Raw genomic sequence first — 27,927 nt, forward strand, 5'->3', positions numbered from 1 at the left:
GGATTGGTCCGGCGAGCTGTCGGTCAGGTGCTCGGGGCGGGCGGCCTCGGCAGGGCTGCGTCGCGGGCAGAGCGGGAGGCGGCCGAGCGGCGGCGGCGGCGGCGGCGGCGGAGGAGCCGGTGAGGCGGGCCGCGGGCTGCGGGAGGGCGGCGGGGCCGGGAGGAGGGGTCCCCGGGCCCCGTGGAGTGGGGGTCCTCCTGGCCGGGCGGGTCCAGTTCCCCCTGCCCGCCGCCTCTCAGCGCCGCCCGGCCGAAGCGGGTGGGCAGCTCCCGGCCCAGCGCGGCGATCCCCGAGGCAGGCGGACCCGCTTAGCGCCTGCGACTTGCCCGGCCGTCTGGCCCTGCCCCGGCCCCCGGGATTGAGGGGCGGCCCCGATGCTGCAGCCCAGGGCGGCGTCGCCTTTTCTACAGCCTGGTCCCACGCCGGCCCCCCCCCCCGAACTCCCCGAGACCCCCGGTCCCTTCTGCGCCCTCTGAGCTGCGTCCCCCTCCCCCACTTCCCCTTACGCCTTTCCCATTTGCCCTGTGAAAATCCCCCCCCCTCGCAATCCTCCTGAGTCTCCAGGCGGGACCCCGAAGGCGTTTGCTGCCCCCCCCGCCCTGAAAAGCAGAATTAATTGCTCAGTGACACCTTCTGCCTCCCCCTTTAGCCTGTTGCCCTTCTCTTTGGCCTTTCTCTCACACCCCGGGGGGGCTCCTCGGCTCCTGCTTGGATCCCCCTCTGGGTAGCACCTTCCTTCCTTTCTAGCAGGAACCCCCCCCAGTGCCTTGCTGAACCCGAGGACCCACTTTTGACTGGGCCTCCCTAGTCACAAAGGAGGTCCAAAAGGATGGGGCTGGAGGGGGGTGGCTTCTACTACTTCCTGTAGTTTTGATAGTTAAACGGACCCCCTCTGGGGGGGGAGGTGCCCCTATTTGCTCCCATCCTCTAGGACTTTGCCTGCCCTGCCTGGTTTCTCACAAAAAAGGGCTCCCTGGGGACATCCAGCTGTTCCTCCCAGGCGCTCTGGTGTCTCCTGTCTGGGCCCAAGACTAGAGGCTCCCTCCCCTCCCTCTTCCTGTCCTTCCCTCCTGGGCCAACATCCCCCCCCCTTCCTCAGCTGCTCTGAGTGGCAGGGATGCTCATGCTGCCAGTCAAAATGGCAACACCTGCGTGATGTTATCATACAAACCCCACAATTGGGTGCCTCCGTCCTGGTCTCCCCTAGGTGTGCCAAGGCCATGAGGCTTGTCTGACTGCATCACCAGCCTTATGCCCCTGTGCCCCGACACCCACACCCAGGCCGAACCCTCCTGGATCTCTCTGCTCCTGCCCAGGTTTTCTCAGCTCTCTCCCCACTCTTGAAGGCCGCTCCCCCCCCCAACGCTGCTGCTGCTGCTGCTCCTTCGGACAGGATCGGATCTCAGAGTCCGGATCTCCCGGTCCGTGTTTGGGAAATGAGGCGCCCTCAAGGGCCCCTCGGGACTTGTGCCTTGAGTTGGCTTTCACGGTGGGGAATGGGCTGGCTTGGCAGGGGGGGTTGCTTCCCCCCTCCAGGTCTGGTCAAGTATCTAGTCAAGGAGGGCTTTAGCTGTCTTTTGTGAAATGCGAAATGGGTCGTTGTGAGTTTGAGGCCAAAGTCCTGTTCATTTTGGGCTCATCCCTGCCTACAATTAAGTTTGTCACCAAGATGGGCACCTTCCCCCAGTTGGGGCTAGCTGGTTCGCAAGCAGGCACCAGCCAAGCTGCAAAAACTGTGTGCCAGCGCTAGCAGCCCCGTTTGCAGAGTGCAGGTGCTCACGGCCCCATTCACATGCGTGCACACACACACACACATACACACACACAGAGCCACATTTGCGTTTGTGTGCACATGCGTGCAGAAAGGTGCCTGTCCCTCCTTTTCCCACCAGGCTGCCAACCCAGGAAAGTTGCCGACCCCTGCCGTCGAATACCAGGGAGGTGTATTCCGGTAGGGCTTTTCCCGCGGGGGGGCGGCTTTCCTCCCTGACCTTAGGCTGCCAGGCAGAGTTTGATGATATGCCCCCCCACCCTTGCCCCCAAGAGATGGGGGGCCACTGATTGTCCCGGTTGAGTTGGAAGGAGGGGACCTCTTGCAAGGGGGTTCTGGGGCTGCCACCGGAGAAGCAGCGTTGGGTTCCTTTCCAGGGTGGGGCTCCCTGGGAGGAGACGTGGTGGCTCTTATGAGTGGGGGTGTGTGCTTTGGGGAGGGTGGGCCAAACGGAGACCCCCCCTCCTCCCCCCCCACTGGGCCATTACAAGTAGGCAAGAGGGTCAGCATTGCCACCTTTCCACAGTTTCTGAACTCCCACGCAGGTGGGTGGAATTCGGCCCCTTCTTTTGGCAAAATAGTTGTTTCCAGGGTGCTCAGTGGGTCACAGGAAGTGACACTTAGCATCGGTGGAGGGTCAGTCCAAGCGCTCCTGGGCCAGGTCAGTGCAAGAAAGGAGCCCCAGGTGAGGATTCCGGCTCCTTGGAGATTCGCCGTGTTCGACTTTCAATCCAAAATTCCCTTTTCCTCTTTCTCCTGGAAAAACAATTTCCGTTACACCGTTTCCCAAGAGGCAACACAGAGCTGCATATCAGTATTGTGGATTGAGGCTGTATTGTGGCTGTGCTGGGGGGGGGGTTTCCCCTCTTGGAAATGTCCCCACTTTTTTTTTTTAATTCCATTTATATCCCGCCCTTCTCCGAAGACTCAGGGCGGCTTACAAGCTTAGCACTTGGATCCAGGCTTGGCATCGGCCAAGAGCCCAGGCGAGGGGAGGGGAGGGGAAGGAGGGAGGGAGGATTGTTTGGCTCAGGGCAGCGATGAGGCGATCCGGTGGCATGAAGAGCGTGGCCACCGGTCCCTGCTGGGTCCCCCCCATCCGGAAGGGGTGGAGGACGCACGGCCCCTGCTGGGTCCCAGAGAGGGGGAGGCTCTTCCTGAGGGTCTGGTGGGCAACCGGCAGAGGCCTTCGTGGCAGCGGCAGAGTCCCAGTCCCAAGGCTCCCCTCGGGGGTCCTGGCAGCTGAAGTGCCAGTGGAAGCGGCCGGAGGATGACAAAGAGCGGATCTGATCCGGAGCCCCCGTTCTGGACAGGCAGGCGGTCTCCATGGACCAGGAGACCTTTTTCCGCCATTGTCTTGTTTTCTGTGCTCCTAATGAGAGCGAGAAAGTGGGGATTTCTCCCCTGTTGGCCTCGTGGGGGCCTGCTCCTTGCTGGGACAGGATCAGGCCCAGGAACATCTGCAGAGCTCCTGCGAAGAATATTGCCGCTTCCTGGCAGAGGAGCCACTGAGCTCCACCTGGAGCTGGGCGAGTCCAGCGGACGTGCCGGAGGATGGTCTGGGATGGGTTTGAGCTCGATGGTCCTCCAGGCTGGGGACTCGGCCAGGTCCCTCATGGGTCACTTCCAGCTCCATTCTGATTCTAAACCCGCCCTGGGAACGGCCCACGGTTGGGTCCACGGGTGGTCTTGGCTCCCTCGGCAGTGCCAGGTGGCACTTGCGGCCAAGAGGGCCTTTGCCTTTATCCGGCTCACCTGCTGCACCTGCTCCTGGATCAGGGAGACCCCCGGATGGTCCCCTCAACAGGTGGACGGGGGCAGCGCCCTCTGCAGGGACCGGCTTTCAAGGCCCCTTGGAAGCCAACCCACCGCTGCTCGGCAGCTGCACTTCCCTGGCTTCCGCTTGGCCTCTGAGTGCTGCTTGCCTCTCTTAAGCCCCTCCTGGCGTGGGCCAGGTTCCCCGAGGGACCCCTTGTCTCCGAGAGGCAGTCTCCCTAGCCCTCTGGTGTTCTGACGTCTCCTGTTGTCAAGGTCGTAAGCTGGCCGGAGTCTTATAAATAAGGGGAAGATGCTGAAGACTAATTGCATCAAAGCATCACAATGGCCGAGGCCTGCGGAGGAGCTGCCCAAACGGCCTCTTGACCCCCAGCAAAGTCAGATGGAGCCCAAGGACCCACCTTGGCATGTGGGAGAGTCTTCCGTGGGTTGGCCGGAAAGGGCCGTTCTCGTGGCTGCGTGGCTGTTTCCGTTAATTTGGCCCAGCAGGTCAAGGACAGCCCCCTTGGTGCCCAGGCTGCTCTTGCACCCCCTCGGTGGGACGGGCCATGGGCAGGGCTGGCGCCTGGGCCCCCACTCTGGACTGCAGCCCAGATGTGTTGCAGGCTCTGGCCCCACTTGCCCGGAGGGCCGACCCAGGCCGTGCCAGAGATCGGTGGTTTGTGTCTTGAGTTTTGCCTGGCACCTTTCCATGCCCGTCCTGCTCTGTTCTGGCAGACGGTCGTGATCACCTGACAGAATGCCAACTTCTCTCCCAAACTCTAAAATATTATTGTGTCGGGAATTTTTATCAAAGTGTACTTTCCTGGGGTGGATTGATTCTGCCGGCCCTCGGCTATATCTCGCAGTCTCTCCTCCGTCTCTGGGGGGAGATCCCTCCTCAGGAACTGGGGGGGGGGCGTTGGTAGCCTTTCGCTCCACGGCTTCTCTGGAGCCGCTGACTCGGCCTCAGGGTGGCTGTGAAGCATTCAGGACGGCTTCCAATTAGCGGTCAGTTTTTCCCCGCTCACCTGTCATCCAGATTGAGTGTCTGGCAGATCAGGAAAAAACCCATCCTCCTTTCTGCAAAGGAAGAATGGGGGGGGGAAGTCCTTCCCTTTCTAAGCTTGCTTCGCTTTTGGACCCGTGTCAGAGCTGAAGAACCTCGTCGTCTCCCTTGAAAGACCCCTGAGAAACGGTTGGCGGTCTGGGCACGGTGGTGCTGGCTGCTGCGGTGGCGAAGGAGATTAGGTGAGATCCGCAGCTGGTTCCCTTTCGGAGAAGTGGCTTACTTTGGGTCTCTGATCCGATCCGATTAGTTGATCCGGGCTCACCTCCTGAAACCCCCAAAGCACCTGGTTGCCATGGGAGCAGAAAGGGCGGGACTCCTGACTGGTTCCTGTTGGGAAAGGGCAGAGGGGGGGATGGGGGTGGGGAGAGGGGGGCTCCGGGGGCCGGCCTTGTCTCAAAGGCCTCCCTCATCTTCCTCCTCCCCCTCCTCCTCCTCCTGGGACCCCCTGGGAATCTGGCCAGTGGTCTCCAGGGCAAGAAAGGAACGGGCCGAGGGCTTCTGTGGGCCCAGCCAAGGGGACGGTGGCAGCCACGGGGCCTGACCCCTGCACGGAGGACTGATGGGCTCCGGTCCATTTTCCCAGAGACAAGGAGGACGTCTCTGCGCCCCCCCCTCCCCACTTCTGTGCTGCACGGGGGGCCTTCTTGGGGGGGGCTTTGGCCTTTGTGGTGGGAACGGGCACTGGCTGTTTCTCTGCCAGGGCAGGCGGAGCTCCTGCGGAGTGCTTCAGACCCTCCTTTTTCCCTGCGCTGTTTGAGCGGTTCCGGGCACCTTTCTGGGCACACCTGGGGGGCTGGCGAGCGTTTGCCCATTGGGGGACCTTGCAGCACGTCTGTGCAGAGGCTTCAAGGGGCCACAGAGGGCAGGGCGGTTAGCCTGAAAACCCCTGCTGGCTACCGATTATAACTTTATCTGTTTCTAGATGTTCACAGATCTGTTTTTTGATGATCTTTTCCAGTATCTTCCCAGGTATTGATGTCAGGCTGATTGGTCTGCAGTTTCCTGGGTCCGTTTTGCCCCCTTTCTCGAAGATGGGAACCCCATCAGCCCTTTTCCAGTCCTCAGGCACTTCCCCGGTGCTCCAGGATCTGTGAAAGATGTGCAACCGTTCTGAGATAGCATCTGCCAGCTCCTTCAGAAGTCTGGGACGTAATCCATCGGGTCCCGGTGATTTATATTCGTCAAGGACAGGCGTTCTCTTATCATTTCCTTGCTTATTTTAATTTTTATTTCTAGTCTGTCTGTTGCAGTTATGTGTTTGTTAGGTTGGGCTATAGTTTCTTTTTGCCTGAAGAGAGAGGCAAAGAATGAGTTAAGGAGTTCTGCTTTCTCTTCCTTGCCATCTTCTCTCCTTAGTGGACCGACTGTTTCCCTGACTGTTTTCTTGTTATTTATATGTTGAAAGAAACTTTTTAAAATTATCTTAGACTTTTGTTGCAAATTTTTGTTCATTCTGAGCCTTTGCTTTCCTGACTTCACCTTTGGAGATTCTGGCTATCTGCTGATATTCTGCCTTAGTTATGTGTCCCTCTTTCCATTTTTTGTACTTATCCTTTTTGTCTTTCAGTTTTATCGGAGAGATCTTCGTGCAGCCATGCTGGTTTCTTGTTAGATTTCTTGATATTTTTTTTGCAGTGGCATTGTGTTGGACTTGGCTTTTATAATCATATTTTTCAGTGTTTTCCACATTTCTTGTTTTCCCCTTTAGGATTTTTATCCATGGAGTTTTTCTTAGGCTTTCTCTGAGTTTGTTAAAATCATCTCTTTTAAAGTTTAAGACACTGGTTGGATTATATTCTGTTGCTTGTGTTTTCATTATAATGAATTCCAGTATGACGTGGTCAGTGTGGTCCAAGGTTGGGGCAACTCCAACTCCTTTTTATCACTTCTTCTCTGTGAGTAAGAACTAGGTCCAGGATAGCTTTTGCTCTAGTTCCCTCCTCCACCTTTTGGGTGGCAAAGTTGTTGGCTAGGTGGGTTAGGAATCTGTTCGATCTCCCACTTGCTGCAGAATCTGTCTCCCAGTTGGTATCTGGACAGTTAAAGTCTCCCATTGCTACTGTGAAATCTTTCCTACATACATTTGTTTAACTGGTTGGCAAAGAGTCCATCTATTTCTTCTGCTTGGTTGGGTGGCCAGTAATATACGCCTATGGCAATGTCTTGACCCACATGCATTCTGGCAGGTTTTCATCCTTGGTTTTGTGTATTTCTGTAGAGCTGTAGTGATCTTTTGTATATAATGCAACTCCACCTCCTCTTTTGTTGGGCCTGTTTCTTTTGAATAGTTCGCATCCTTCCATTAGTGCATTCCGGTCATGAGTTTCATCCCACCAACTTTCTGCAATGGCAACTATAACATCTCTGCCTTCATATACTTCAAGTTCACCCTGCTTGTTCTCCCTAAACTTTGAGCATTCGTGCAGAGGCATTTGAGTTGTTTATGGGTCTGGACCCCGTTGTGTCTGCTCCTGCCTGGGGGCTTCTGGGAAGATCCGCTATTTAATGTGAAGAGTCCATTTTTTGCAGTCCCAATGTGACTTTTGTTTATTTTAATCCTTGAATTCTGTCCAGAGTTGTTGGTGAGTGGCAGCTCTAGAAATCGGCCTTATGCGTCCAGCCACCCCGTCCTTGGATAAGGGCTCATGGCTCGCCTCTTTAAATTCCCCTTGAAGGTTACCCTTCGGCCCCCCTGCTTCTCCCTTGAGGTGGCCCCAGGTAGCCTTGGCTGCTTCTGGGGGACCCCCCTGTGAACCCCCCCTTCCATCCAGATTCCATCTCTGCTTAAGAGGAGCCCTCCAGGCTGCCTGGCCTCTGTCCCCCCCCCCGCTTCCTTGGGTAGCTCCTGGGCTGGATGTGGGTCAGCAGGATGCGACCCATGCACAGGGAGGCATCGTGCAGTGTTTGGGCTGCCGCCTCCTTGCCCCTGCTGGGAGTTGTAGTCCAAACATTTGGAGGCTGCTTCTCTGTAAAAGCCCCTCAGCCACAGATGGAGCCAAATCACTAAGTTATGGCATTGGGTATAAACAGTGCAGACCTCGCCCCCACCTGCACTCATCTAGGTGTGTTGATTCTTGGAACAGGAGGCACAACCCCCCCTCAAAAAAAAATTGATTCGTGTCTTTGTTTTGCTCCGTTTCTTTTAGGAAGGCAGCCTCTGTGGTGCCCTCGGAGTCCGAAGGAGGGGCTTCCTTGACAGGTAAGGCTCTGCCAGTCCCCCCCATTGCATGCCCCCCTTGTTCAAGCTCCCGATGGTGCAACAAGGGGGCTGGGCAGAAGGAGGTGGCCAAAGAGAGGAGAGGAGACAGCCAGCCCTCACACCCCGCCCCACCCCGGTGGATGGATCCAGGTGAAGATCAGCCCAGAGTAGCAGAAGCAGCCTGGAGGAGCCTCGATCGGGAGGCTGTGGGGCCAGTCCCAGGGTCAGGGGGTCCCCCTGGTCTGAGCAGGTGCCTGCTGCTTTGCGTAAGGAATGGGGAGGAAGGAGAGGAGTGTGTGTCTTGGTTCAGGGGCAACGACAACCGTCCAAGGACCTCTTCACTCCCAAAAGATGGAAGGCTGCTCTCTCGGAGGCTCTTGGAGGGCCCTAACAGGCCGTGAGAATAACTCTGGGGGTTAGCAGGAAGAGGAGGAGAGGCAGGGGGCATGAAGAAGCATCTCAGAGGGGACCCTCCCTCAATCTCTGGAAAGTAAGGGGCGGGAGAGCGCTTTCAGACTTTCTGAATTCTGTTGTTGTAGCCTCACAATAAAGGCAGCGTTGCAGCTCATGGTTTTGGATTCCTGTCTGGACTACCTCGCAGGGCTGACAGGCTGCTCTTGGCCTCCAGCCTCATGGCAAGCAAGCAAGCGAAGCTCCTTCTAAAACTGGGCCAGACTTTCTGCCCCACAGTTGGGGCTAAGAAAAGAGGCCCCTTGAGGTGTGGAGTCTGCAGCCGTATCGATCTGCCGTATCGATCCCGATGAGGGCAGAGTTTTTGCAAGGGTTTGACCCCCCCCAGGGCCCTCGTTATTTCCTTTATTGCTCTGGTTCCACCTTATCCCAATTTGTATCTGAGTTCTAGATGGCTCCAGAGAGAGAGAGAGAGAGAGAGAGAGCTCAGATGGCGGAAAATCAACTTTTTTTGTGAGCTGCCAATTGGGGCTTGCCATTGGGACTTGCCTTGACCAGCGATGGCTCACATTCTTGGCTGGCAATTTGGTGTTTCTAAAAAAAATGGTTGCTGGGTTTGTTTAGCAAGGTCATTCTGAGTCTTGCTTCCCTTCGGTGCCACTCCCCCCCCCCCGGTCTCCTGCCTTTAAACAGCCATTCAGGTGGGGGCTTCAGTGCTTGGAAAGTGTTGGCCGTCCTTGTAAAAGTCCTCGCCAGCTTCGGCCTGGCCCTCCGTTATCCCAGCCGGTCTCCTCGTGTCCGTCTGATGTTCTTCCCTGGAAATTAAAGAAGCATCTTTCTGCATGTGTGTGTGTGTGTGTGTGTGTGTGTGTGTGTGTGTCACAGAGGAGCCCTGAAGCACAGCTAAATGTTTTTGGCCACCTCAGGGCTGCTTTTCGGAGGGTGGCGGGAGAAACTTTGCCGAGACCAGCAGACCCTCTGGACGACTCTGGGTGTCTCCTTCTCTTTGGGGCCTGTGGGTTGGAGGCAGGCAGAGAGTGTCCAGCCGCGGAGAAGACTCTGGGCCTTTCCACGGGGCGAGTGGGTTGGGTGACATCCTGGGTGGGGGCTGGGCTTCGGCCCCGGCTGATCTTTCCCACTCTCCGGCCTTTGCAGCCTGCCCCACCTGGGGCCTTCGCTCGTGCTTACTTGATTTGTGCCAGGTTCTCTTCTGCGATCTCCCCTTTTGCCTCCGCTTCTTCTCCTGCTGTGAAGAAGCCACTTTGCCCCTTCAGACGGATCCCACCAGAGCAGGGCTGGCAGGCTCTTGTCTTCTTGAAGTTGGGAGCTGTTGTCTTCCTTGGGGGGGGGCTCCTCCAGGGGCCATCTCAGCCCCCAGAAGGAGCCAGTTCCAGACTGGGGGCCCTCGCAAGAGAGTTGTGCGTGTCTGTAAAACCTGTGCCAGCAGGGGGCGCTGCGCTCCCGTGCCTCTCCAGCCAGGTGGCCGTCCCTGCCCTCCCGGTGGTTCTGCGACGTGGCCGGCTGTGCACCATGTGCCTCTGAGCCCCACGCCAGACCTCCCCGCTTCTCCCACAGAAGCATGTCCGAGTGGCGGCAACCCCTGCGCAGGAGCACGGGGAAAATGTCCCCGTCCATTTCTAAGCCTGTTTCCCCCCCCCCCAAGACTAAAAGGAGCATTTCTCAGAGCAGCCGCGTTCGAGGACTTGGCCGTCTGCAGGGGATTCTGAAGAGCAGCATTCAAAGCTTGAAAAGAAAATGGAAAAGAAATAATTGGCTGATTTGGGGAAAACTAAATTTGCTTGTGGGAAGCAGCAGCGCAGGAGGAAGATTTCTGTGCCTGCAAGGAGACTGGAGGGACGTGACTGTGGAAGGCGGAGGTGAATTTTGGAGCTGTGAGCAGCCCCTGCAACGGAAGCCCCCTGCGCTGTTAGGGTTTGGGGGGGGCGCAAGTATTTGTCTCCTGCCAGGCAGGAAAGATCAAGGCTGCCCTGATGCTGCACGGCTGACCTCCAGCCCCCCCCCCCAAGCCCTGCACAGGCGTGAGGGGGTCTCGGGGCCTCTGGGGCCATCGGCTGGGCCCGCTGGTTCAGAAGCACCGCACGGTCCTCGTGCTTGGGGGGGGGGGCTCAGGGGTTTCACTGGAAGATCCCTGCCCTGGGGAGGCAGCAGCTGTCTCTGCTCTTGGCCCCCCACGTGCAGCCTGGAGGGGAACTTCCTCGTCCCCCTTGGGGGTCCTCGGAGGATGAGCCTTCCTTGCATTACGGGCTGGGCGGGCAGCGGTTCTGAGCCGGTTCCCCTCATCCCTTTCGACTGGGAGGCAGAGCTCCCTAGCAAGGAGCCCCTTCTTCTCCCCGGGGGGGGGGTGTCCTGCAGCTGGAGATGCTCATGGCCGCCCTAGGCAGGACCCTCCTTGGCAGCTCTGGGAACCCCCCCTTACTCAGAGCCCCCAGAGGGTGTTTGGGATCCCCCCCCTCTCTGCCAGCAACAGAGCAGACTCACTTGGCTCCCCCTGGGCAAGGAGGGGCTCCTGACCTACTGTGAGCCTTGGAGGGGGCAGGAGCAGCCCCTGCCTCCCTGCCTGCCTTCTCGTGAAATGGAGATTCAGGCCGGGAGTTTGGGGGGGGAGAGACCCTCCCCCGCTCCCTAGTGTGTCTTGTGGGGCAGCCACGGTGCCCTTTGCTGAGATCCGTGGCCAGAAACTTTTGCTGAACCCGCTTCGGTCTTGGTCTGTGTTAAGCTAGGCATAAAGCTGGGGGGGGAGGATTGGGCTGGGCTGGGCTGGCCTTTAAATGCCCCCCTTTTCTCAGAAGATGCCCCTTTGTGGCACCCCGGTTGGATGGATGCCAGGGCCCGTCTGGGCACAGGCTGTTTCCCCCTCCTGGGCAGGGGGCGGCCCTAGGGCCAACTTTCCTTGGGCTGGCTGTGCAGGAGAGGCACCCCAGGATTCTTGCATTAAGCCCCCCCTCCCCCAGGGCCACGTTCAACCAGGGCTTGTCGAGAGCGCAGCATTGTGACGCCAACCTTCGTACAGGATACCCGGGACAACCCTTCTTTTCTTTGAATTGGGGTGTGTGTGTGTGTTGGGGGGGGATGTTTCCATGAGCGCAGCCAGATTTTGAGGAAGCTGGAAAAAGTGACTCAGTCGACCGAGCTGCTCTCGGTTCTGCTTCTCTGGGAGGGGGGGAGGGGGGAGGATGCTCCCGGGCTTATGGCGGGAAGGTGCCAAGGCCACAAAGCCTGGAAGAGCCTCGGAAGCTGCAGGCGCCCCGAGGGTCCCCGATGGGCAATTGGGCCCCAGCCCCTCTTGAACAAAACCATCTGGGGGGAGGGGGTGTCTGATTTTCTTGGCGCTTTTGGGGAGGGGGGGAGCCTTCGCTCCTCCCTGCCCCCTGCAGAATGAACATCCACCCAATTTCCCCAGTTCTGGAAATAGGAGAGTCCTTCAAGTGAAACATTCGTGGGGCAGAGCGGCCGCCTGGGGGTCCAAAAGAAGGGAGGGGGTGAGCGCCACCCTCCGCCCCTGGCTGCCTGCAGAGGAGCCTTTGGACACTAGGGGGCAGCAGTGCCTGGTGGCCTCTGGTGGGCCCCCAGTCTGGACTGCTTGGCAGAGTTGATTCCTCCTGTCGCTCGGGGGAGGGGGTCTGTGTGGGGGGCGTTCCTTCCCCAGCAGATCCCTGGGAAGGGCTGGCACTGCCAATGCTCCTCCCTGGCTGGAGAGGCTGCTGCTGGCACGGCCCATCCTGGAGAGCTCTCCCTGTTTGCCAGCCCAGGGCACGGCTTCACTCCCCTCGGGCAGTGGGGCAGGAAGGGAGGCTTGAGCAGGCTAGCAGCCCCCCCATTTCCTCTTCTCCTCAGCCCTTGCAGGATCCCCCATGCCGTCCCACGCTGGGTGAGGCCCCGAGAGAGGGCCGGCTTCACTTGGGCCAGTCCTCTGGGAGTGGCGCCCTTAAGAGGTGGGGGGCCCCTGTTTGCCTGGCAGCCCAGCCAGGCAGAGATGGGGCAATTCTTCGCTAGGAGGGGGCCTATCCTGGGACTCCCCCCTGCTCCAGAGGGAAGGGAGGGAGAGAGGCCGGGGGGGGGGAGGGAGGGGCTGCCTCGCCCTGCTTTGAGGCTCCAGAGCCGGGATCAAGGGGGGGGGCAGCTCACTTCTCTGCCTGCCTGACCTGGACAGCCTGGGGTGAAGCAGCGGCTCTTGGGGGCCGGCTTTGAACTCCGGAAACAGCTCAGAAATCCGACCTGAGCCCCCCCCCCCCCCGCTCGGCCCGTGCCTCGTTCCTCCTGGCTCAGAGGGGAGAGGGGCCCATTGTGCCCGCCGGTTGCCCTGCCTTTTTGGGCGGGAGCCTCACTTTGGAGCCCAAAATACCCTCTGATTCAGGCTGGTGGCTGGAGGGCTGCGGACTGAGTGTTTACTTTCTGCTTTCAGGTCTGGGGGTGGGGAGGGCGGGGGGGGGAATGGAGGGCCTCCCTGTGGCTCAGACAGCCTTGTGGCTCTGGGGCTGGCCAAAGGCCCCCCTCCAGCCTTTGCAGCGGAGGGGTCGGTCATCCGGGGACAGCATCTGTGTGAGAGTGTGTGTGTGTGTGTGTGTGTGTGTGTGTGTGTGTGTGAGAGAGAGAGAGAGAGAGAGAGATCCCAGCTGCTGCTGCTTCTCTGGGGAGCCGCTTTCTCCCCCTCTGCCTTCCTCCCATTCTCTCACCCCCCCCCCTGGTCTGCCTCTGTCTGCTGCGGCCGGGTCAGATGAGTTCAACAGCCGCAGCTTCGCTGGGTGAGGAGCTATTTCAGGTTGGGTCTCCCTAACCGCCACCCTGGGCAGCTTGCCTGCCTCTTGGACGGCCCCACCGTGGCCCCTGGAGATCGGGGAGCCCGGCCTGTTGCTGAGGCCCCGGTGGGCACCGCTGCTGCTGCTGTGAAGGCCAGGGGCTGGAGACAGCCTGGGCCGATCCCCCAGATCCTCCTGGGAGGAGTCTGGGTCCTGCCAGGGGTGGGGGGGGCAAGGCTTAATAATAACAATAACAGAAATGACCTTAGAGGTCATCTAGTCCAACCCCTTGCTCAGGCAGGAGACCCTACCACCATTTCAGACAAATGGCTGTCCAGTCTCTTCTTAAAAACTTCCAGTGTTGGAGCATTCACAACTTCTGGAGGCAAGGAGTTCCACTGGTTAATTGTTCTCACTGTTGGGAAATTTCTGCTTAGTTCGAGGTTGCTTCTTCCCTTGATTAGTTGCTTCTTGTCCCGCCTTCAGGGGCTCTGGAGAACGGCTTGACTGCCTCTTCTTTATTGGCAACCCCTCAGATATTGGAAGACTGCTTTCATGTCCCCCCTCGTCCTTCTCTTCATTAAATTAGAGCCAGGCTGGGCATTGGGTGAAATTAACAGGCACCCTGTAATATTCCCCCTAGGAAGGAGGGAGCGGGACCCCCCCCCCAGAGACTGGCTTTCAGGCCCCCCACTGGCTTCTGCATCCCTGGAGGGGCCTTTTTCTCACCAGGCAGACTCTGGGGAGGTGGGAGAGGAGGGGGGGTGGTCACAGTGCCAGGCCTGGTGATCCAGCGAGGCCCCCGCCTGCCACTTGACCCGGCTGCCTCCAGCCCTGGGACGGGCGCAGGCTGGGGGTGGGATGGATGACCGTTGATCCTTGTTTTAGAAATTCCCGGCTGCCGTTTTTTGACATTGCTAGCTGCCCGGAGTTCGGGAGGGGGAGCCAGCTCTGCCTGTAAAATAAAGACACAGCCTGGCTAGGAGACGGGGCAGAGCTGCTGCTGGACGCAGCAGGCACGGGAGGCTTCGCGCTTCGTCCCTCGCCCTTGTGGCTGGGCACAGCCTGATCCTGGCCCTTTGCCCAGCGCTCAGAAGGATTTCTCCTTAGGCTGGCAGCCCCAGGCAGCGTTTTAATGGTCTGTCTGGTTGGAGTTGCCTGGCTTTGCCCGGTGCTCCTTCGGCTTCGGCCTCTGCACCTGTGCCGAAGGAAAGGAAGGAATTTCGGCCAAAAGCTCAGGTGTGGACTAGCGATGTTCCTTCCTCCCCCCCCCCCGCAGAGAGTTTGTCAGAAGGGGGAGACTCCCAACTCCAGCCCCCCCCCCAGCAGCCCAGGGAGAGAGAGCCGAAAGGCAGCAATCCCAGGCCGCTGAGCCCCCCCAACTGGTGGGGCTGATGGCAGGCAGGCACCCTCTGGACCGCCTGGCCCAGCCTGCCACTCCCTGCCTCCTCCCCCCCCCGCAGCCTGGCCGGGCAGAGGTGGGCCTGGGGGGCCGCTCCCGCCCAAGGGGGCTGAGCTTCTGCCTGCTCAGCATCCCCTCCACGTCCTGCCCTTCCCGCAGGGCTACGGTGGCCTTGAGGAACCATAGAGGTCATCTAAACCCTCAGCAAAGAGACCGTCATCTCTTATAAAAATAAGTGGAATATCTAGGAAATATTTTGTTGCTCTTATTTCTATTACATAAGAGGGTCAGGGTTGGAAATACGCCAAATAAAGAAACTGACGGGCTGTGTAGACTTTTACTCGCATCCGGCAGCTTCTGATGCAGGGAACGGAGGCCCGTGGGGAGGGGAGGGGGGGGGCTGGTCCCGTCACTCAGCTTCTTCTCTGAAGAGGAGCCTTTGGCATCTGCCTAACGCTCTGGATTTATGGCCCTCTGGGGTTTTTCTGCTGCTTTCGGAGTTTTGCTTCCTCCACATGCAAAAGTGGGCAGGCTCCCCATTCCTCAGAGTTCAGCAGCTCCTACGTGTATTTACTGCCCAGATTAAAGAGACTGCAAAATAAACTCTGCTTGCAAGCCGCTTCCCCCCCACCCCCGCATGTCCGGCTGGGGAGGGGGAGGCGCACAAGTGTAGTGGGGGGGGGGAGAAAATGCAGGGCATGGACAGGATTGCTGGCATGCAGTGGCTTGGCATCCTCTAGGTCAGGGGTCTGCAACCTTGACCACTTGTAAGACTTCAGCTCCCAGAATTCCTCAGCCAGCATAGCTCTAGGGAAAGTGGGGGCCCGTTTGATGGAGCTCTGCCCCCCCAATAGGCCCCCTTCCCCTCCCCCGCCTGCTCCAGTGTGGGTGGTGTGGAAGTTGCCTTCCGTCCAGTCCTGGCCTTCTGGGGAGCAAGAGCTGCCCCATAGAAGTCAGGGGGGGTACTGGAGCTGGGGCAGCGCAGAACAGGGGCCAAAGAGCCCCATTGGAGCCGCTTCACCGTGACTCACCGCGAGAACTCCTGAACAGAAGCCGGGCCCTCCTCCGCCCGTGGCCCCCCACCGCCTGAGCAGGGTCCCTGGCCTCCCAGCAGCCGGCCTGTGGGGCGGTCCCAGCCCCCCCCCCCGGCCGACAGCCCTCCATCCCAGCTTCTTGCTTGTAAAAAGGCTTCCCGTCATCTGCACAGTGCAGCCTGAGGGAGCAGGGAAATTGCATCCCAGGACAACGGGGCAAGCGACAACCACCACTCATCTCTCTCTCTGCCCCCAGGCCTCCCCCCAGCAGGATTGGGGCTCCCGGGGGGGGGGTGTCTCCCCACAGCTGGGTCTCAGCAGCAGCCTGCCCGGGCTCATGTGGCCTCTGTTGTGGCTAAGCCTCTTGACTGGCCAGAGCCAGGATCAAGCCCTCCCACCCTTCCTCTCTTTTCTCCTTCCTTCCTCCCTCCCTCCCTCCCTCCGAGTATTTCAACCTTCAGCTGCCCCTTGGAGAGGACGGGGTGTGGGGTGGGAGGGCAGCCCCTTCTGGGCTCAGCTGTGTTTCTCCCTCTCAGTGGACGGAGCCCCCCCTGCGTGGGTTGCCAGGATGGCCCTCCACCGGACTTCCAGAGGCTGGGCGGTCACTGGACATCTCATGCCTCTCCCCCCCCCCCCCGCATTGACCCCTGTGTCCAGGCAGAAGCTCAGCAGATGGGCCTTCTGCTCTTCCTGGGAAGGGAGTCAGCCTGGCTTGCTCACGCCCACCCGGGAGCTGGGCCAGGTGTCCTCCAGGCAAGTCTCCTGTTCCTGGGGAAGCAGCCGCTGGTCTCTCCCTTGCAACGCCCCCCCTTGCTACCCCCCCCTCTCTGCCTGGAGCAAGGCTGCTGCTGCTGGCAGGGACTAGGGCAGGGAGATGGGGGGTGAGGTGCCTGAGTGCTTTTCTCCTGGAGAGGCTGCTGGCTGGGGGAGGGGAGGGGGGACGGCTAAGGGGTCCATGCCTCCCGGGCCTTCCCGGTCAGGGGGCAGAGCCCTTTTGCCCCACCCTGGCTGTCTGAGCCAGACGCCGGGCACCCCCAGGATGCCAACTTGTTCTAGCAAAGGGAGGCGCCTGGTGGAATAGATCTTGTGGGGGAGGGCAAGCGACAGGAAGCCCCCCTTTGCCCGGGCCCTCTTGGACCCAGGGCCTCTGCCTAGCAAAGCTGCCTTTGACCACAGGGCTCTTTGCCACGGGACTGGTCATCCAGAGATGCCCTGGCCAGCCCTCCCCTTCAGCCTGGCCGCCCTTCTCCTTGGCCTGGGAGGGTTTGAGGCTCCGCAGGCCTTCAGCTGTGTCTCGGTGGAAACTAAAAGGCCTTTATTCAGTCGAGCGGGCCGGGCGAGGGGCTCAGCCTTGGGGCCCCGGGGAGGGGCCGCCCTTCGCTCTGTGTGAGGCTGCTGGAACGGAGCTGCCCAGGCGCCTGGGAGAAGCTCCGCAGGGAAGGCGAAGACCTGTGCCCAGGTGGCACGCCGTGTGCCCCACTTCCGTGACAAAGCCGGCAGCTCAGCCTCACACGCCAGCCTTCCTCTGCACGGGGGGGGGGGGCAGAGGGGCTGAGCAACGTGGCAGCGAAAGCTCATTTCTTTTCAAAAGCCCCCAGAGGGGTCTGGGTGCAAAGCCCGCGGGCCCCTGGCTTGGCCCCCTCCTCCTAGTTCTTGGAAGGTCCCTTCTAGTATTCTCCTATCCTGGGCTCCCCAAGGGGGCTGCTTGGAAGCCTGGCGGCTGCTGCAAATAGCCTCCCCCCCCCCGCTCACTGACACAGGTGGGGGCCACAGCTTGAGGCTGCTGGTGCATGAGAGCTGCAGCCCGCAGCCTTCCTGGGTTGGGCCACAAACTGGGCAGGCTGTGCTCCCTCTCCTGGGAGCCCCCTCCTCAGCAAAGAGACTGGCCAGGGGGCGCATTGGGCCTGGGCAGGCCAAGACCCATGCCTGGAGGGTTGAGAGGCAGCCCCGGGAGGCAATGGGGGGGCTCCTCTCATGGAAAGTGACATCCCAATGAAGCCCCCTCTGGCAGCCGGCCCCCCTTTGCAGGCCCTCTGTCCAGCGGGAGGGGTCCCTGCCTTCAACTGCTCAGTCTTTCCGGGGGGAGGCAGAGGAGCCCCTCCCTGCTGAAACCCACCCCCACAGCACGGGGAGAGCCAGGTAATGGGGCTTCCCTCCAGTAGCCAAAGGTGGGGGTGGGCTGGTCCTCAGCCCGCTGCTGGGGAAGCCTCTCCAGGGGTGGGGGGCAGAGCCAAAAGTGGGGGCCGCTCTGGGAAGAGCAGCTGGCGAGGCACCCCCGTTTCTGCCTCTGCCGGCTTCTGGCGCCCAGTTGGTTCAGCAATTCTGCACCGAGGCTGTAATTAGCCTGGAAAGCTGCCATGTGCACACACACACACACCCCGTGAGAAGATGCCGGACTGTCTCTCTCGGTGGCTTCCTTTTATGCTTCCATTCAGCATCAGTCGGGGAGATGTCTTCCAACAGCCGTTAAAAAATAGATTAATTTAGGGATTAAAGTAGCTGGCACCAGGAGCTGAGTTTAGCCTTCAAGTTTCGACTTGATTGCCCCCTGGCAGCAAAACTGGCTGCTGTTTGGCGGGGAAGGTGAACTTAAGACCCTGCTGGGCCCGGAGGCTCCCCGCCTAGGGAATCTCTGCCAGGGGGCTGCAGCGCCAGGCTGAAGGACCAGCCCTCCGCGAGCTGGGCCAGAGCCAGCCAAAGCGGTCGCGGCTGAGCTGGAAGCAGACTTTCTTTGGGGTGGGCGAGGCTCCCCCAAAGTCGAGCCAGAAGGAAGAATCTTCGGGATGCGCAAAGGGGGGTCCGGGCTGCTTGGAGCAGGGAGGGCTGGAAGGAGCAGCCAGTTGACGGGCAAAGCCACATTCCCAGAAGGCGCTTTCGGTTCAGCTGCCTTTTGAAAAATCACCTTTGAAGAAGTCCCCCTCGCCTGGTTTCCCAAGTGTGGGTCACATACCAAGTGTGTGGGGAGGGGAGGCAGGCCCTTCGTCCTTGGGGCTGGGGTGCTCCCTCCGGGCCTCTCCTTTGGCCCGAGAGAGGGGCTTCCTTGGCCCCTGTGATGCCCAGCTTTGGATGAAGCGAGCATGGCAGGAATCTGTCCCCCCCAGCCCCCTCCAAAGCCCCCCTTCTCTCCACCCTAGGAAGCAGCACCTGGCTTCTCTCAGGTGGCTGGGGAATTCTGGGAATTGAACTCCACAAGTCTTAAACTTGCCAAGGTTGGAGACCCAGGTCCCACGGCCTATTCTGGGCTGGGCTTAGGCTGAGAGGCAGCCTCTGGGCCCTCGCTGCACCCATGGCTGGCCTGGCCCCATTGATTGCTGGGACCCTCCTTTGCTTTGGTGGGGAGCTTTGGCCCCGAAGACGCTGCCAAGCAAGGGGGCAATGGGCATGAGGCAGGAGACCCATCTGTGCGTGCCTCGCTTCCATTGGAAGCCGCTGTTTTGGGGCCTGGGCCTCAGCCACTGGGCTGTTCTGCCTCGCAGGGCTGGTGTTTGGCCTGCAGAAGGAGCCATGTGCAGATTCATGTCTCACAACACCAGTTTTGCACGTTGTACCCCTTCTCCCCCCCCCCACACACGAGGCCTCTTCTGCCTCTCTGGTCACCCCCCTTGTCTGAGGGGAGACTCTAGAGAGGCTTGGCTCTGTTACTAAGAAGGCCCAGGGAGGGATTGTGGGTGCTGACCTGATTTATCCTCTGCTTCTTGCAGCCCCCCACCCCGGGCCTTGTGGAGGAAAGAGGCTTCCCCCTGCAGCTGCCCTGTGCGGGGGGGGGGGCAGCACCCAGCCTGCTCTGTCTCCCCCCCTCCCCGGGGATGGGGCTTCCCGGGTGTGTGGCAGCCACAGTCCCATTCTGCCGAGAGTGAAGCTTGCTGGGAGGCGCGGGGGGGGGGCTGTCTCCAGTTTGCTGCTTGGAATCTCTGCCCTTTTGCGCCCCCCACCCCTTTCCGGGGCAGCCGTGAGTCCTTGCAGAGGCCAGTCTTTTCCTGGAAGGGCACCCCAGCAGGGGGGGTTTGTTTTGCCAAATGGAAGCGTTTAGGAAGGAGCCGGGAACGCAGAGCTGCCCATCTGACTGGCCCCGGGAGCTTTTGCCAGGCCGCCCCTGAGCAGGCGGGAGGGCCGGCCAGACCGGGCTCCGTGAGGCCAGCCGATGGGCCCGGTCGGAGCTGCGTCTGAAGCGGCTGCCAGCGCCGTGGCCGTGGGAAAGGCGCCGCGGGGGGAGCAGCTGCCGGCGCTGCGTCTTTGCGCGGAGGCCTCGCCAGGCGCGCAGGTGCCCGGGGGCCAGGTTGGAAGCCGGCCCGGTGCGAGCAGCCGCTCGACATGCTCGCTGGCGTCGGCCGGGTTGTGAGAAAGCGGCGTCGGGGGCTGTTGCAGCATTTTCCAGAAGGCCCCGGGAGGAGTCCGGAGCTCCGGGGGTTGCAAGGAGCCGCGGACAGCGGCCGCCCGGCCTTCTCTTCCCCCGCTGCTGATCCCGCCTGGCTGCGGCTCCCGGGCGTGGGGAATGAGGAGCTCCCGGGAGCGGCTCTCCCATTTACGGCCTCTGCGGCGCCACGTCAGGCCGAAGGAGCGCCGGATCTGCAGCCGAGGCAGAGGCGGAGGGGCAGCGATCACCTGGAGGGCAGCACGGGGGCTCAGGAGCAGCTGGACAAGCTAGAACAAGGGGCAGAAAGGAGGGGGGGAATCTGGGTGAATCACAAGCTGCCCCCGGCCAGTGGTGCCAGGCTGCTTCAGAAGAAGCCGATGCCATCCTGGGCGGCACCTGCGGATTTCCAGGGTTAGCGCTCCCCTCTGGTCTTCATTGGGCCCCGGGGGGCTTTCACCCCTGTGATAGGAAGGACCCTGGCAAACGGGGCGGGGGGGGGAGGCGGAGGAGAACAAGCAAGGCTATCGGAGGCAGGATGGAAAAGCCTCCGTGCAGGATTTGACGGCCATCGCTGCGTTCAAGTAATTCAAGGGTTGCCAGCTCCCCCCCCCACACACAACAGGTTTAACTTCCACGTTCCGTCCAACGTTTTTTTTTAGCCCTTTTGGGAATTCCAGCCTTTCTTGCAATCACAAGTTGAATGGGCGTGGCATTTCCCAGCTGCCAATCATTCCAGGCGCCTCCCACCCGCTCAGGAGGGGGGTGGGGAGGGGGCGCCTTCTGTGGGGCTGGGCTGCTTCAAGGACAGCCTCAACCAGATCCTGTGACCGTGAGGGGATCTAGAAGCCGCCCCAGATCTCTGCTCAGCAGGACTGTGGACAAAGCTGAGATCAATCCAGCCACAAGGCTGCAGAACGAAGAGTGCCCCTCTGCCCCCCCCCCCCGTCTCCAGCTGGGGTTCCCAAAGGGGACCTGGGCACTTGGGGGGGTGTCAGTGCTTCAGAGTCCCCCGAATCTGGGTGGCCCTGCCGCTCAGTTGCAAACCCTTTGTAGAAACTTTTGGGAAATGGGGTTGTTTCATTTACACTTTATAAATCTATGCCTAAAATAACAGAGTTGGGACCTTTGAGATCATCTAGCCCAAACCCCTGCTCAACGAGGAGACCCTATACCATTCCAGACAAGTGGCTGTCCAGTCTTTTTGAAAGTCTCCAGAGATGGAGCACCCACAACTCCTGGAGGCAACTTCCCTTCCACTGATCAAATGTTCTCACAGTCAGGAATATTCTTAGTTCTGGGTTGCTTCTCTCCATCCATTGCTTCTTGTCCTTTGGGCGCTTTGGAGAATAGGTTGGCCCCCTTTTCTTTGTGGCAGCCCCTCAAATACTGGAAGACTGCTGCCATGACCCCCCTAGTCCTTCTTTTCTCGAGACCGGCCATTCCCAAATCCTGCAACAGTTCATCATTTTAGCCTCATGTCCCCTAATCATCTCGGCTGCCCTTCTCCGCACTCTTTCCAAAGTGTCAATGTCTTTTTTTATATTTTGGTGAGCAGAACTGGATGCAGACTCTCGGGACTCAAGGTTTTTAAAGAACATTCTTGGAACTAAAATTGTATTTAAGAATCCTATTAGCGAAAAAGTTACGCTAAAGTATAATTTAAGAGAAGGTAACTTGGAAACAAAAGTATTGCTCAAAAATGCCTCTATTGGAGCAAGGCAGCCAGCTGAGCATTGAAAGGTTGAGCTGGGCCCCTAAAACAAACATCTGGTGTGCATGGCCCACCCAGGGCCGAGCAGGTTCGAGGTCTGATGCTGAGCTGTGGGGGTGGGGAGCTTCCTCCCCCCTCCAGTCAGGAGCCCGGAATGCCGAGTCTCCTTCAGCTTCTTTCTGTGGGGCTGCTTTTCAGAATCACCAACACCCCACTCATTTGCTACCTTGCCAAATGTTACCTTTATTGAAAAACATCTCCGATTCTTTAAAATGCTGTTAAAACCGCCCAGCCTTCCACCCGAGACCCCCACCGGCCTCCTTCCGTGACTGGGGCTGCCGGCCTTGCGGGGGGGGGGCGTTGCTGGGGTTCCCGGCCACGTCGCACTGCAGGCTGGCAATGGCCACTGTGGGCCTCAGGCATCCTCTGGGCTCGCCCCCCCCTCGGCTTCCTTCTCCTTGCCTTTGGCCGCCGCTGCCACCTTCTTCCCGGCCTTGGGGGCCCTGGCCTTGCGGGCCCCAGCCTGGCTCTTGGCTCGGCCCCCCTTTGCCTCCTTGACTCCCTCACCCCCGGAGGGCTCAGCCTCGCCTTCTGCTCCAGCCTTGGGGCGGCCTCTGCCCTTGGTGGCCGTCTTGGCTTCTCCCTTGGGGGGGGCTTTGGAGGGGGGCTTTGCCAGTTTGACCTGGAGGGTCTTGGGGGCCCTCGGCTTCTTGGGGGCCTTTCCCTCGGCTGCCGTCTTCTCCTTTGGCTTCCGCCTCACCAGCTCTGCAGCCAGGGCCTGCGGGGAGAGGGATGGCTCGGCCTCGTGCAGGGCTGGGGGCAACCCTGACCCTCTTGGTCTGGGGCAGCTCAGCTCCCTGAAGGCAGACACGACCCCCCCCCCCCGTCGTGATCTGGGGCCTTTGCATGGGCAAGGGAGAGGCTGCCCCGAGTCAGACATGCCACCTGGGCTTTGGGCAGGGGGCAGAGCCCCAGAAGGGGCCGCTGGGAGGGGCTGCAACCCTCGGACTTCAGGGGCGTTGCTCCCTCCTGCCCAGAGGCCGACCCCCTCCCAAGGCCTGGGCGATGAGGGAAGGGCTGAGCTCCCCACTCTGCTTGGGGCCGGGGGGGGGAATGCCCTCCCAAAGGACCCGGGAAGACCTACCGGGTCAGATTCAGGCCTGGCCGTCTTGCTGGCGGCTTTCTCCTTGCCCTCTGCATCCGCTGGAAGGGTGGGAGAGAAGCTGGATGAGGGCCTTCTCCCCTGGGCTGACCCCCATCGAGGCAGAAGAGCTGCCCCCCCGAGTCCCTCAGCTGCCCCCTTGCCAGGCCCATTGGTGCAGCTTCTGGCAGTGGCACCAGGGGACCCCCCCTTGGTCCTCTCCAGTCCCCTCTCTGAGGCTGCCGGTGCAGGAGAAGGGGACCCCTTACCCTTCCCTTTGCCTTTGGCGTTCTCGGCCCTCGCCTTGCCCTCCGCCTTCTTCTTCTTCTCTGGTTTGGGGGGTGGGCCCTCCCCCTGGGCAGGCTGGGCCCTCTTGGGCTTTACCTTCTCAGGCTTTACGGCCGCCAACTGCAGAATCGGAGCAACGGGGAGAATTTCAAGGGGGGCACTCAGGTGCACTGATGCTGCCCCCCCCCCGCCTGCCTCTCCAAAGCCTTTGCAGTTGCAGTCGGACTCTGCCGGGCCCAAGCAGGAGACGCTGGCATACTCCCGCAGGACGGCACTGGATGGTCCAGGCCTGGCAAGGCCGGGCATTTCTCGCTGCTCATTAGCCAACCAGGAAGGGAGTGGGCGAAGGCGCCCTCTAGGGTCCCCCCAGGAGGCCACGTGGGCACCCGGGCACAGGCCACGAGGGAGGGCCCTGGGTCTTGGGCAGAGACGCCCCCCTGCAGCGTGTGAACGGAGCCCTTTGGCTACGGGTCCGGGGGTCAGGGTGCCCCCCCACCTTGAATCTGCCGGTGGCCCCCTGGGCGGAGGAGTTGAGGGGCCGCACCAGGTAGCCCTTCTCCAGCCCCTTGAGCAACGCCTTCCGCAGGTAATACTTGAGCCGGATCGGGTCCACGCCGGGGTAGTTGTGGCAGATGTAGTGCTTGATGGCCGCGGTGGAGGAGCCCTTCCGCTCGTTGAGCGCGCCGACGGCCTCGGTGACCATGGTCAGCGTGGGCGGGTAGCGGCACTTGGAGGGGACGGCTGCCCTCGAGGCCTCTGCGGGGCAGAGAGAGAGAGAGAGAGAGAGAGCCTGCTGGGGGGAGGCGGGGAGCGGACTCCAGCTCCCATGGGGCTGAGCGGGGGAGGGCGCGCCGCGCTCGCCCAGCAGACTCTTACCTGCCCGAGCCGCCATCTCCGCGCCGTCCCGCTCGGCCGACGCTCTCCGCGGGAGGGGCCGCACCTGGGCCCGCTTTATTGGCGGGGGGAGGAAGAGGAAGGCGGCCGCGGCTCCCCTGCCGGCCAGCAGGCGATTGGCCGGCCGGAGGGCTGCAGGTGGCGGCCCGGGAGCCGCTAACAAGCGCCCGGCCTACCTGCCCTCCAACGGGCGAGGCCTTCGGGCAGATACTTGCGAGGACGGCGCGCGGGGTGTGTGTGTGGGGGGGGGGTGCGCAAGGAAGCAAGCAACCGAGGACCCCACCCCCGGCAGTGGCGCAGGCAGGGACGCGCCTGCGGTGGGACCCAGGCCCGGAGGGCGGCGGCAGCGGCCCCTCGATCCCTGCGTCCTTGGGGGGGGGCTGGAGGGGGGGCTTCTCAGGGGGTCCCTCCTTTCTCTGCCCTTCGCTCCCCAAGGCTTCCTCTCCGGGCCGGAGCCAGGGCCTTCCCAGCCTTGCTTTGGACCCCCCCCCCACTTTCCCCTCGCAGCCCCGCCCAGAAGGGACGGAAGACCCTCGCTCCGGCCGCCCCGGGAGGAAGTGGGTGTCAGCCGGAGAGCCCGATCGTTCGCCCGTGTTTTTAACTCTGAGGTCAAGTGGGACCCCCGAAGCAGCCCCTCCAGGGCTTTTCCGGCGAGGAGCCAGCTTCCCCTCCCCCACGGGCTCTGATCCTGCAGACAGTCACAGCTTCTCTTTGCGGTGGGGGGGGGAGCGCCAGCCAGGTGCCTGGGAATACCTCTCAGTCCCATTCACCCTTTGGTTTCTTGAGATAGACAGCCTCTGCCTGAGCAGGTTCCTCATCTTCACCTGGTGAAGATCTGTGGCCCTGATGCAGCTGCACCCACGGAGGGCCAGGGAGGAGATAGTGGGCACAGGGCACCACAGCTCCTAGAAAGCTGCCCTGGGGTCTTTGGGGCTTTCCCCCAGTTATGCAGGCAGCTCAAGGTGCAAGGCGTCTCCCCCGCTCAGCTGAAACCCCCCTCAGGGCCCCTTGTAGCGCTGCCACCGTGAGCCTTGCCTGTCTCTGAAGAACGGAGGGGGCAACTCTGCCCGGTGCCACCCCCGGACAGGGGCAGAGCAGGGCCAGGAGGCAACTGTCCCCCCTCTTTGGTGTTTTTCTCCCCGCATCTAGGTGCTGGTGGACCCCCCTGGGTGGCAGACGATGTCGACCACTAACAACATCGCCCAGGCCAGGAAGCTAGTGGAGCAGCTGCGGATCGAGGCCGGGATGGAGAGGATCAAGGTGGGCCCTGGTGAGGGGGGGGGAATGCTGGGGCAGCACACAAGGTGTGGCGGGTGCTCTGGCCATTGGGGAGGGGGGGCAGATAGAAGGCAGCCTCCAGCCCAGGGTTGAGCTGTGGGGTCCTGGTGCTTCGGAGGTAGGAGCAGGCGGGGAAGGAAGAGGGGAAGGCCCCACGGTGGGGGAGGCCTGCATGCTTCAGTTGTTCCTTGGCCCAAGAACGCCTCTGCACGTGATCAGAGGCTATGAATTTGCTGCTGCTGCTGCTTCTGGGCCCTAATGCCTCCGGAAAGCCAGCCGAATTCTGGCTCGGTTACGAGGGAGGGGGAGTTCTGGCAATCACCACACAGAGCCTGGTCCTGGGAAGAGTTTCAGTGCGGGGGTGGTGGTGGTGGCAGCTGACCCCCCCCCAAGGCTGAGTCCGGTCCTGGCCCACTTCTCTTGAGTGAGGAGGGTCCACCAAGGGGGGGGGCAGCCAGGATTGAAACTAGGGACAGCCTTGCAAGAGAAGAGGGTTGGCCCTCGCCCCCCCCCTAAGAATGTTAGGTCCCTCTTTCAGGGGCCAGAGGGGGTCCAGCTGCAGGTTGGGAAATGAATGAGTGGGAGCCTTGGCCCTGGGGGGGGGTCCTCCGTTCCCTGGGGGGGGTTCAGCTGACATTTGTCCCTTGGGTCCCGCCAAGGAGCAGGGCCTACCCCCCCTCCCATGCCTGAGCCTCCCAGCACTCATTTGGGGTCTCTCCCGTTTCCTGGGTTGTGGCCAAGCGGGCAGGGCTTTAAAGGCCCCCGGTCATTTCCTGGCTGACGTGGCTGCTTCCCTCCCCAGGTCTCCAAAGCCTCCCTGGAGCTGATGAACTACTGCGAGCAGCAGGCCAGGGATGACCCCTTGCTGGTTGGCCTCCCCACCTCGGAGAACCCCTTCAAGGACAAGAAGCCCTGCACCCTCCTATAGCGCCCCCCCTGGGCCAGGCACCCCCAGCCCTGATCTCCAGCCAGGCCAAGGAGGGGGGAGCCGGCCTCACCCTGCCCTCTCGTCTGGTCAGCAGATGACCACATTATTGGTCGGGCGGGGGGGGGAAGGAGGGCGCAAGGCGGGGCTTGAGGGGTCATCCTGGCAGGGACCCCATAGAAAGCTGGTCTGTCCAGTGCTGAGGATGCCCCTCAGGTGGACACCTGGAGGGGGTCAGGCAGGCAAAGTCCACTGCCAGAGGCCCTTCCGGCAGCTGCCCGTCCCACCCTCTTGAGGAGGGGGCTTCCCAAGCAGAAATGCCTTCTCCTCTTCTCCTTTGGGGTGCTCTCCATCATACCCGTCTCTCAACCACCACCTCCCCATTATTAAACTGACTTCCCCCCTCCCCAGTGCCCGCCCTCCACTTGGGCTTGCCAGGGGCATTTGCAGGCAGACCCTCCTCCAGGCCAGTAGGGGTGAGGGGTTCTTCCTGGAGGGCCAGTGACCCAAAGGCCACTTTGCTCAAGAAAAAGGAGGTCACCTGAGGGGCAGGGACCCCCGAGTGCCCCGGGCCCTACTTGTGCCAAGGCCAAAGACCGGGGGGGGGAGGGCTATGCCCTGGCTCTCCCCAAGAGAGGAACCAGTGGCACAAAAGCAGAAACACAGAGGACGGAGTTCCCCGGGGAGTCCTGGGGATGCCAGCAGGCTGGATGTGGGAATAGGTGGGGGGGGGGCTGTGCCAGCTTCTTTAGTGGACAATCTGCTGTCCAGAGTGAGCTCCCCACTCCGAGGACTGAGACCTACTCCTCTCCAGATGGGAAGACAGGCTGGGCCAAAAGAGGTCTTGGTTCTGAGACTGGGGGTAGGATGGGTTTGGCAACCCCCCCCACCAGGCCCCTCCCCGTGCAAAGCCAGTGAAGCTCCAGGGCTGCTAGCAGTTTGGTGCTCCTTTTTCCCTCGCCCGGAAGTGGTCAGGGGGCGGCTCCAGGGACCCCCAGCCAGCAGGGCCTCCATCGGCTTCCAGAAGCCCCCCTGCTCTCCTGGAAGGCTCAACCATTGGACCTCTGGTGCCAAAGTTACCCCCCCCGCTCCCACAAACGAAGGGCATCCAAAGCAGCCCCCCCCTCGCGGTCACCGCAAAAGGATGTGGGGCATCGGCTGTCCAATGGTAAAGCTGAGAACATTTGGCCTTAAAAGTGTCGCTTACACCTAAAGTGTTTTTAAAATTATACATAAAAATTTGCTACACAAGATTTTAAAAAGGATGACACGCACAGAAAGCCACGCAAAACTGGGAGACGGCAACAAAGAGTGTGAAATTTTGTGAGGCCCTAAACTTGTTTGTCTTCTGCTTAAATCCAGCACAGGGCAGTTTCCCTCCCCCCCCCCCTCCAAACACACAGACACACACGCGGGCGCGCGGGGTATTCCTCTTGTGCCAAACAAGGGTTTGGTTTTTAATTCACCAAAGTGACAAATGCATTGATTTAGTTTTTCCAAAAAAGGCTGCTGAGCCTCGTTCTTGTTTGCCAAACTCTCTTCCTGTTGCCAAAAAGAGGGTGGGATGTCTATAAAAGGGGGGAGGGAGAGGCCTGGTCTGACTTCGCTAACTTCCCTTTTGTAAAATTGGTTTCTCTCCAGTGTGGCTGGACTGACTTCCTTGCTAGTACTGAACATGCTGTGGGGTTCCTGTTTTAAAAAAGTGAATTGATCACATGAATAAAATCTCACTTTTGTTGGAAACTCTACTTTCTCTGGGCTGGGGGAGGCAGCTCCCCTTTGCCCCCCCCCCCCGCTCCATAATCTCTCCTTGGGGGGCACTGGTGGGCCCTTGCCGGGGCCTTTCGGGTACAGCCTCCTGGGGGGGGAATCTGCTTCTGCAGAGCAGAGTAAAGGGGGGGGTGTTTCCTTCCGCCACCCACCTGTCGGGCTCCT

At 60.8% G+C, this 27,927-nt stretch overlaps 1 protein-coding gene and 1 pseudogene across 3 annotated transcripts; one reads left to right on the forward strand and one right to left on the reverse strand.

Annotated features, from left to right (window-relative positions):
• The first annotated feature begins 61 nt into the window (after nt 1–61).
• On the forward strand, nt 62–27,717 carry LOC308660568 (guanine nucleotide-binding protein G(I)/G(S)/G(O) subunit gamma-7). Of its 2 annotated transcripts, none has more exons than XM_081314987.1 (4): nt 62–119; nt 7,745–7,797; nt 24,939–25,049; nt 25,870–27,717. In XM_081314987.1, the coding sequence occupies exons 3-4, from the start codon at nt 24,969–24,971 to the stop codon at nt 25,993–25,995; spliced, it is 207 nt and encodes a 68-aa protein (XP_081171113.1). In that variant the 5' UTR covers nt 62–119; nt 7,745–7,797; nt 24,939–24,968; the 3' UTR covers nt 25,996–27,717. The 2 variants fall into 2 exon arrangements, with proteins under 2 accessions (XP_081171113.1, XP_081171114.1); XM_081314988.1 differs by lacking the exon at nt 62–119 and adding an exon at nt 1,892–1,951.
• Nucleotides 19,428–23,787, reverse strand: LOC308660408 (annotated as a pseudogene). Its single transcript has 5 exons — nt 23,392–23,787; nt 22,877–23,015; nt 22,611–22,669; nt 21,903–22,244; nt 19,428–20,042 (listed from the first exon to the last, which is right to left on the reverse strand). The product of its transcript is annotated as an uncharacterized misc_RNA (transcript).
• Nucleotides 27,718–27,927: the final 210 nt, after the last annotated feature.

Source organism: Vipera berus, assembly GCF_964194415.1.
Source record: "Vipera berus genome assembly, chromosome: 1".
In the NCBI taxonomy this organism is placed as follows: domain Eukaryota; kingdom Metazoa; phylum Chordata; class Lepidosauria; order Squamata; family Viperidae; genus Vipera; species Vipera berus.

Excerpts from the sequence above, each read along its gene's own strand:
- LOC308660568 (XM_081314987.1), top strand. The coding sequence starts at position 24,969 with ATGTCGACCACTAACAACATCGCCCAGGCCAGGAAGCTAGTGGAGCAG. Across the intron at positions 25,050-25,869 it reads CCGGGATGGAGAGGATCAAG|GTCTCCAAAGCCTCCCTGGA; the intron begins GTGGGCCCTGGT and ends TTCCCTCCCCAG.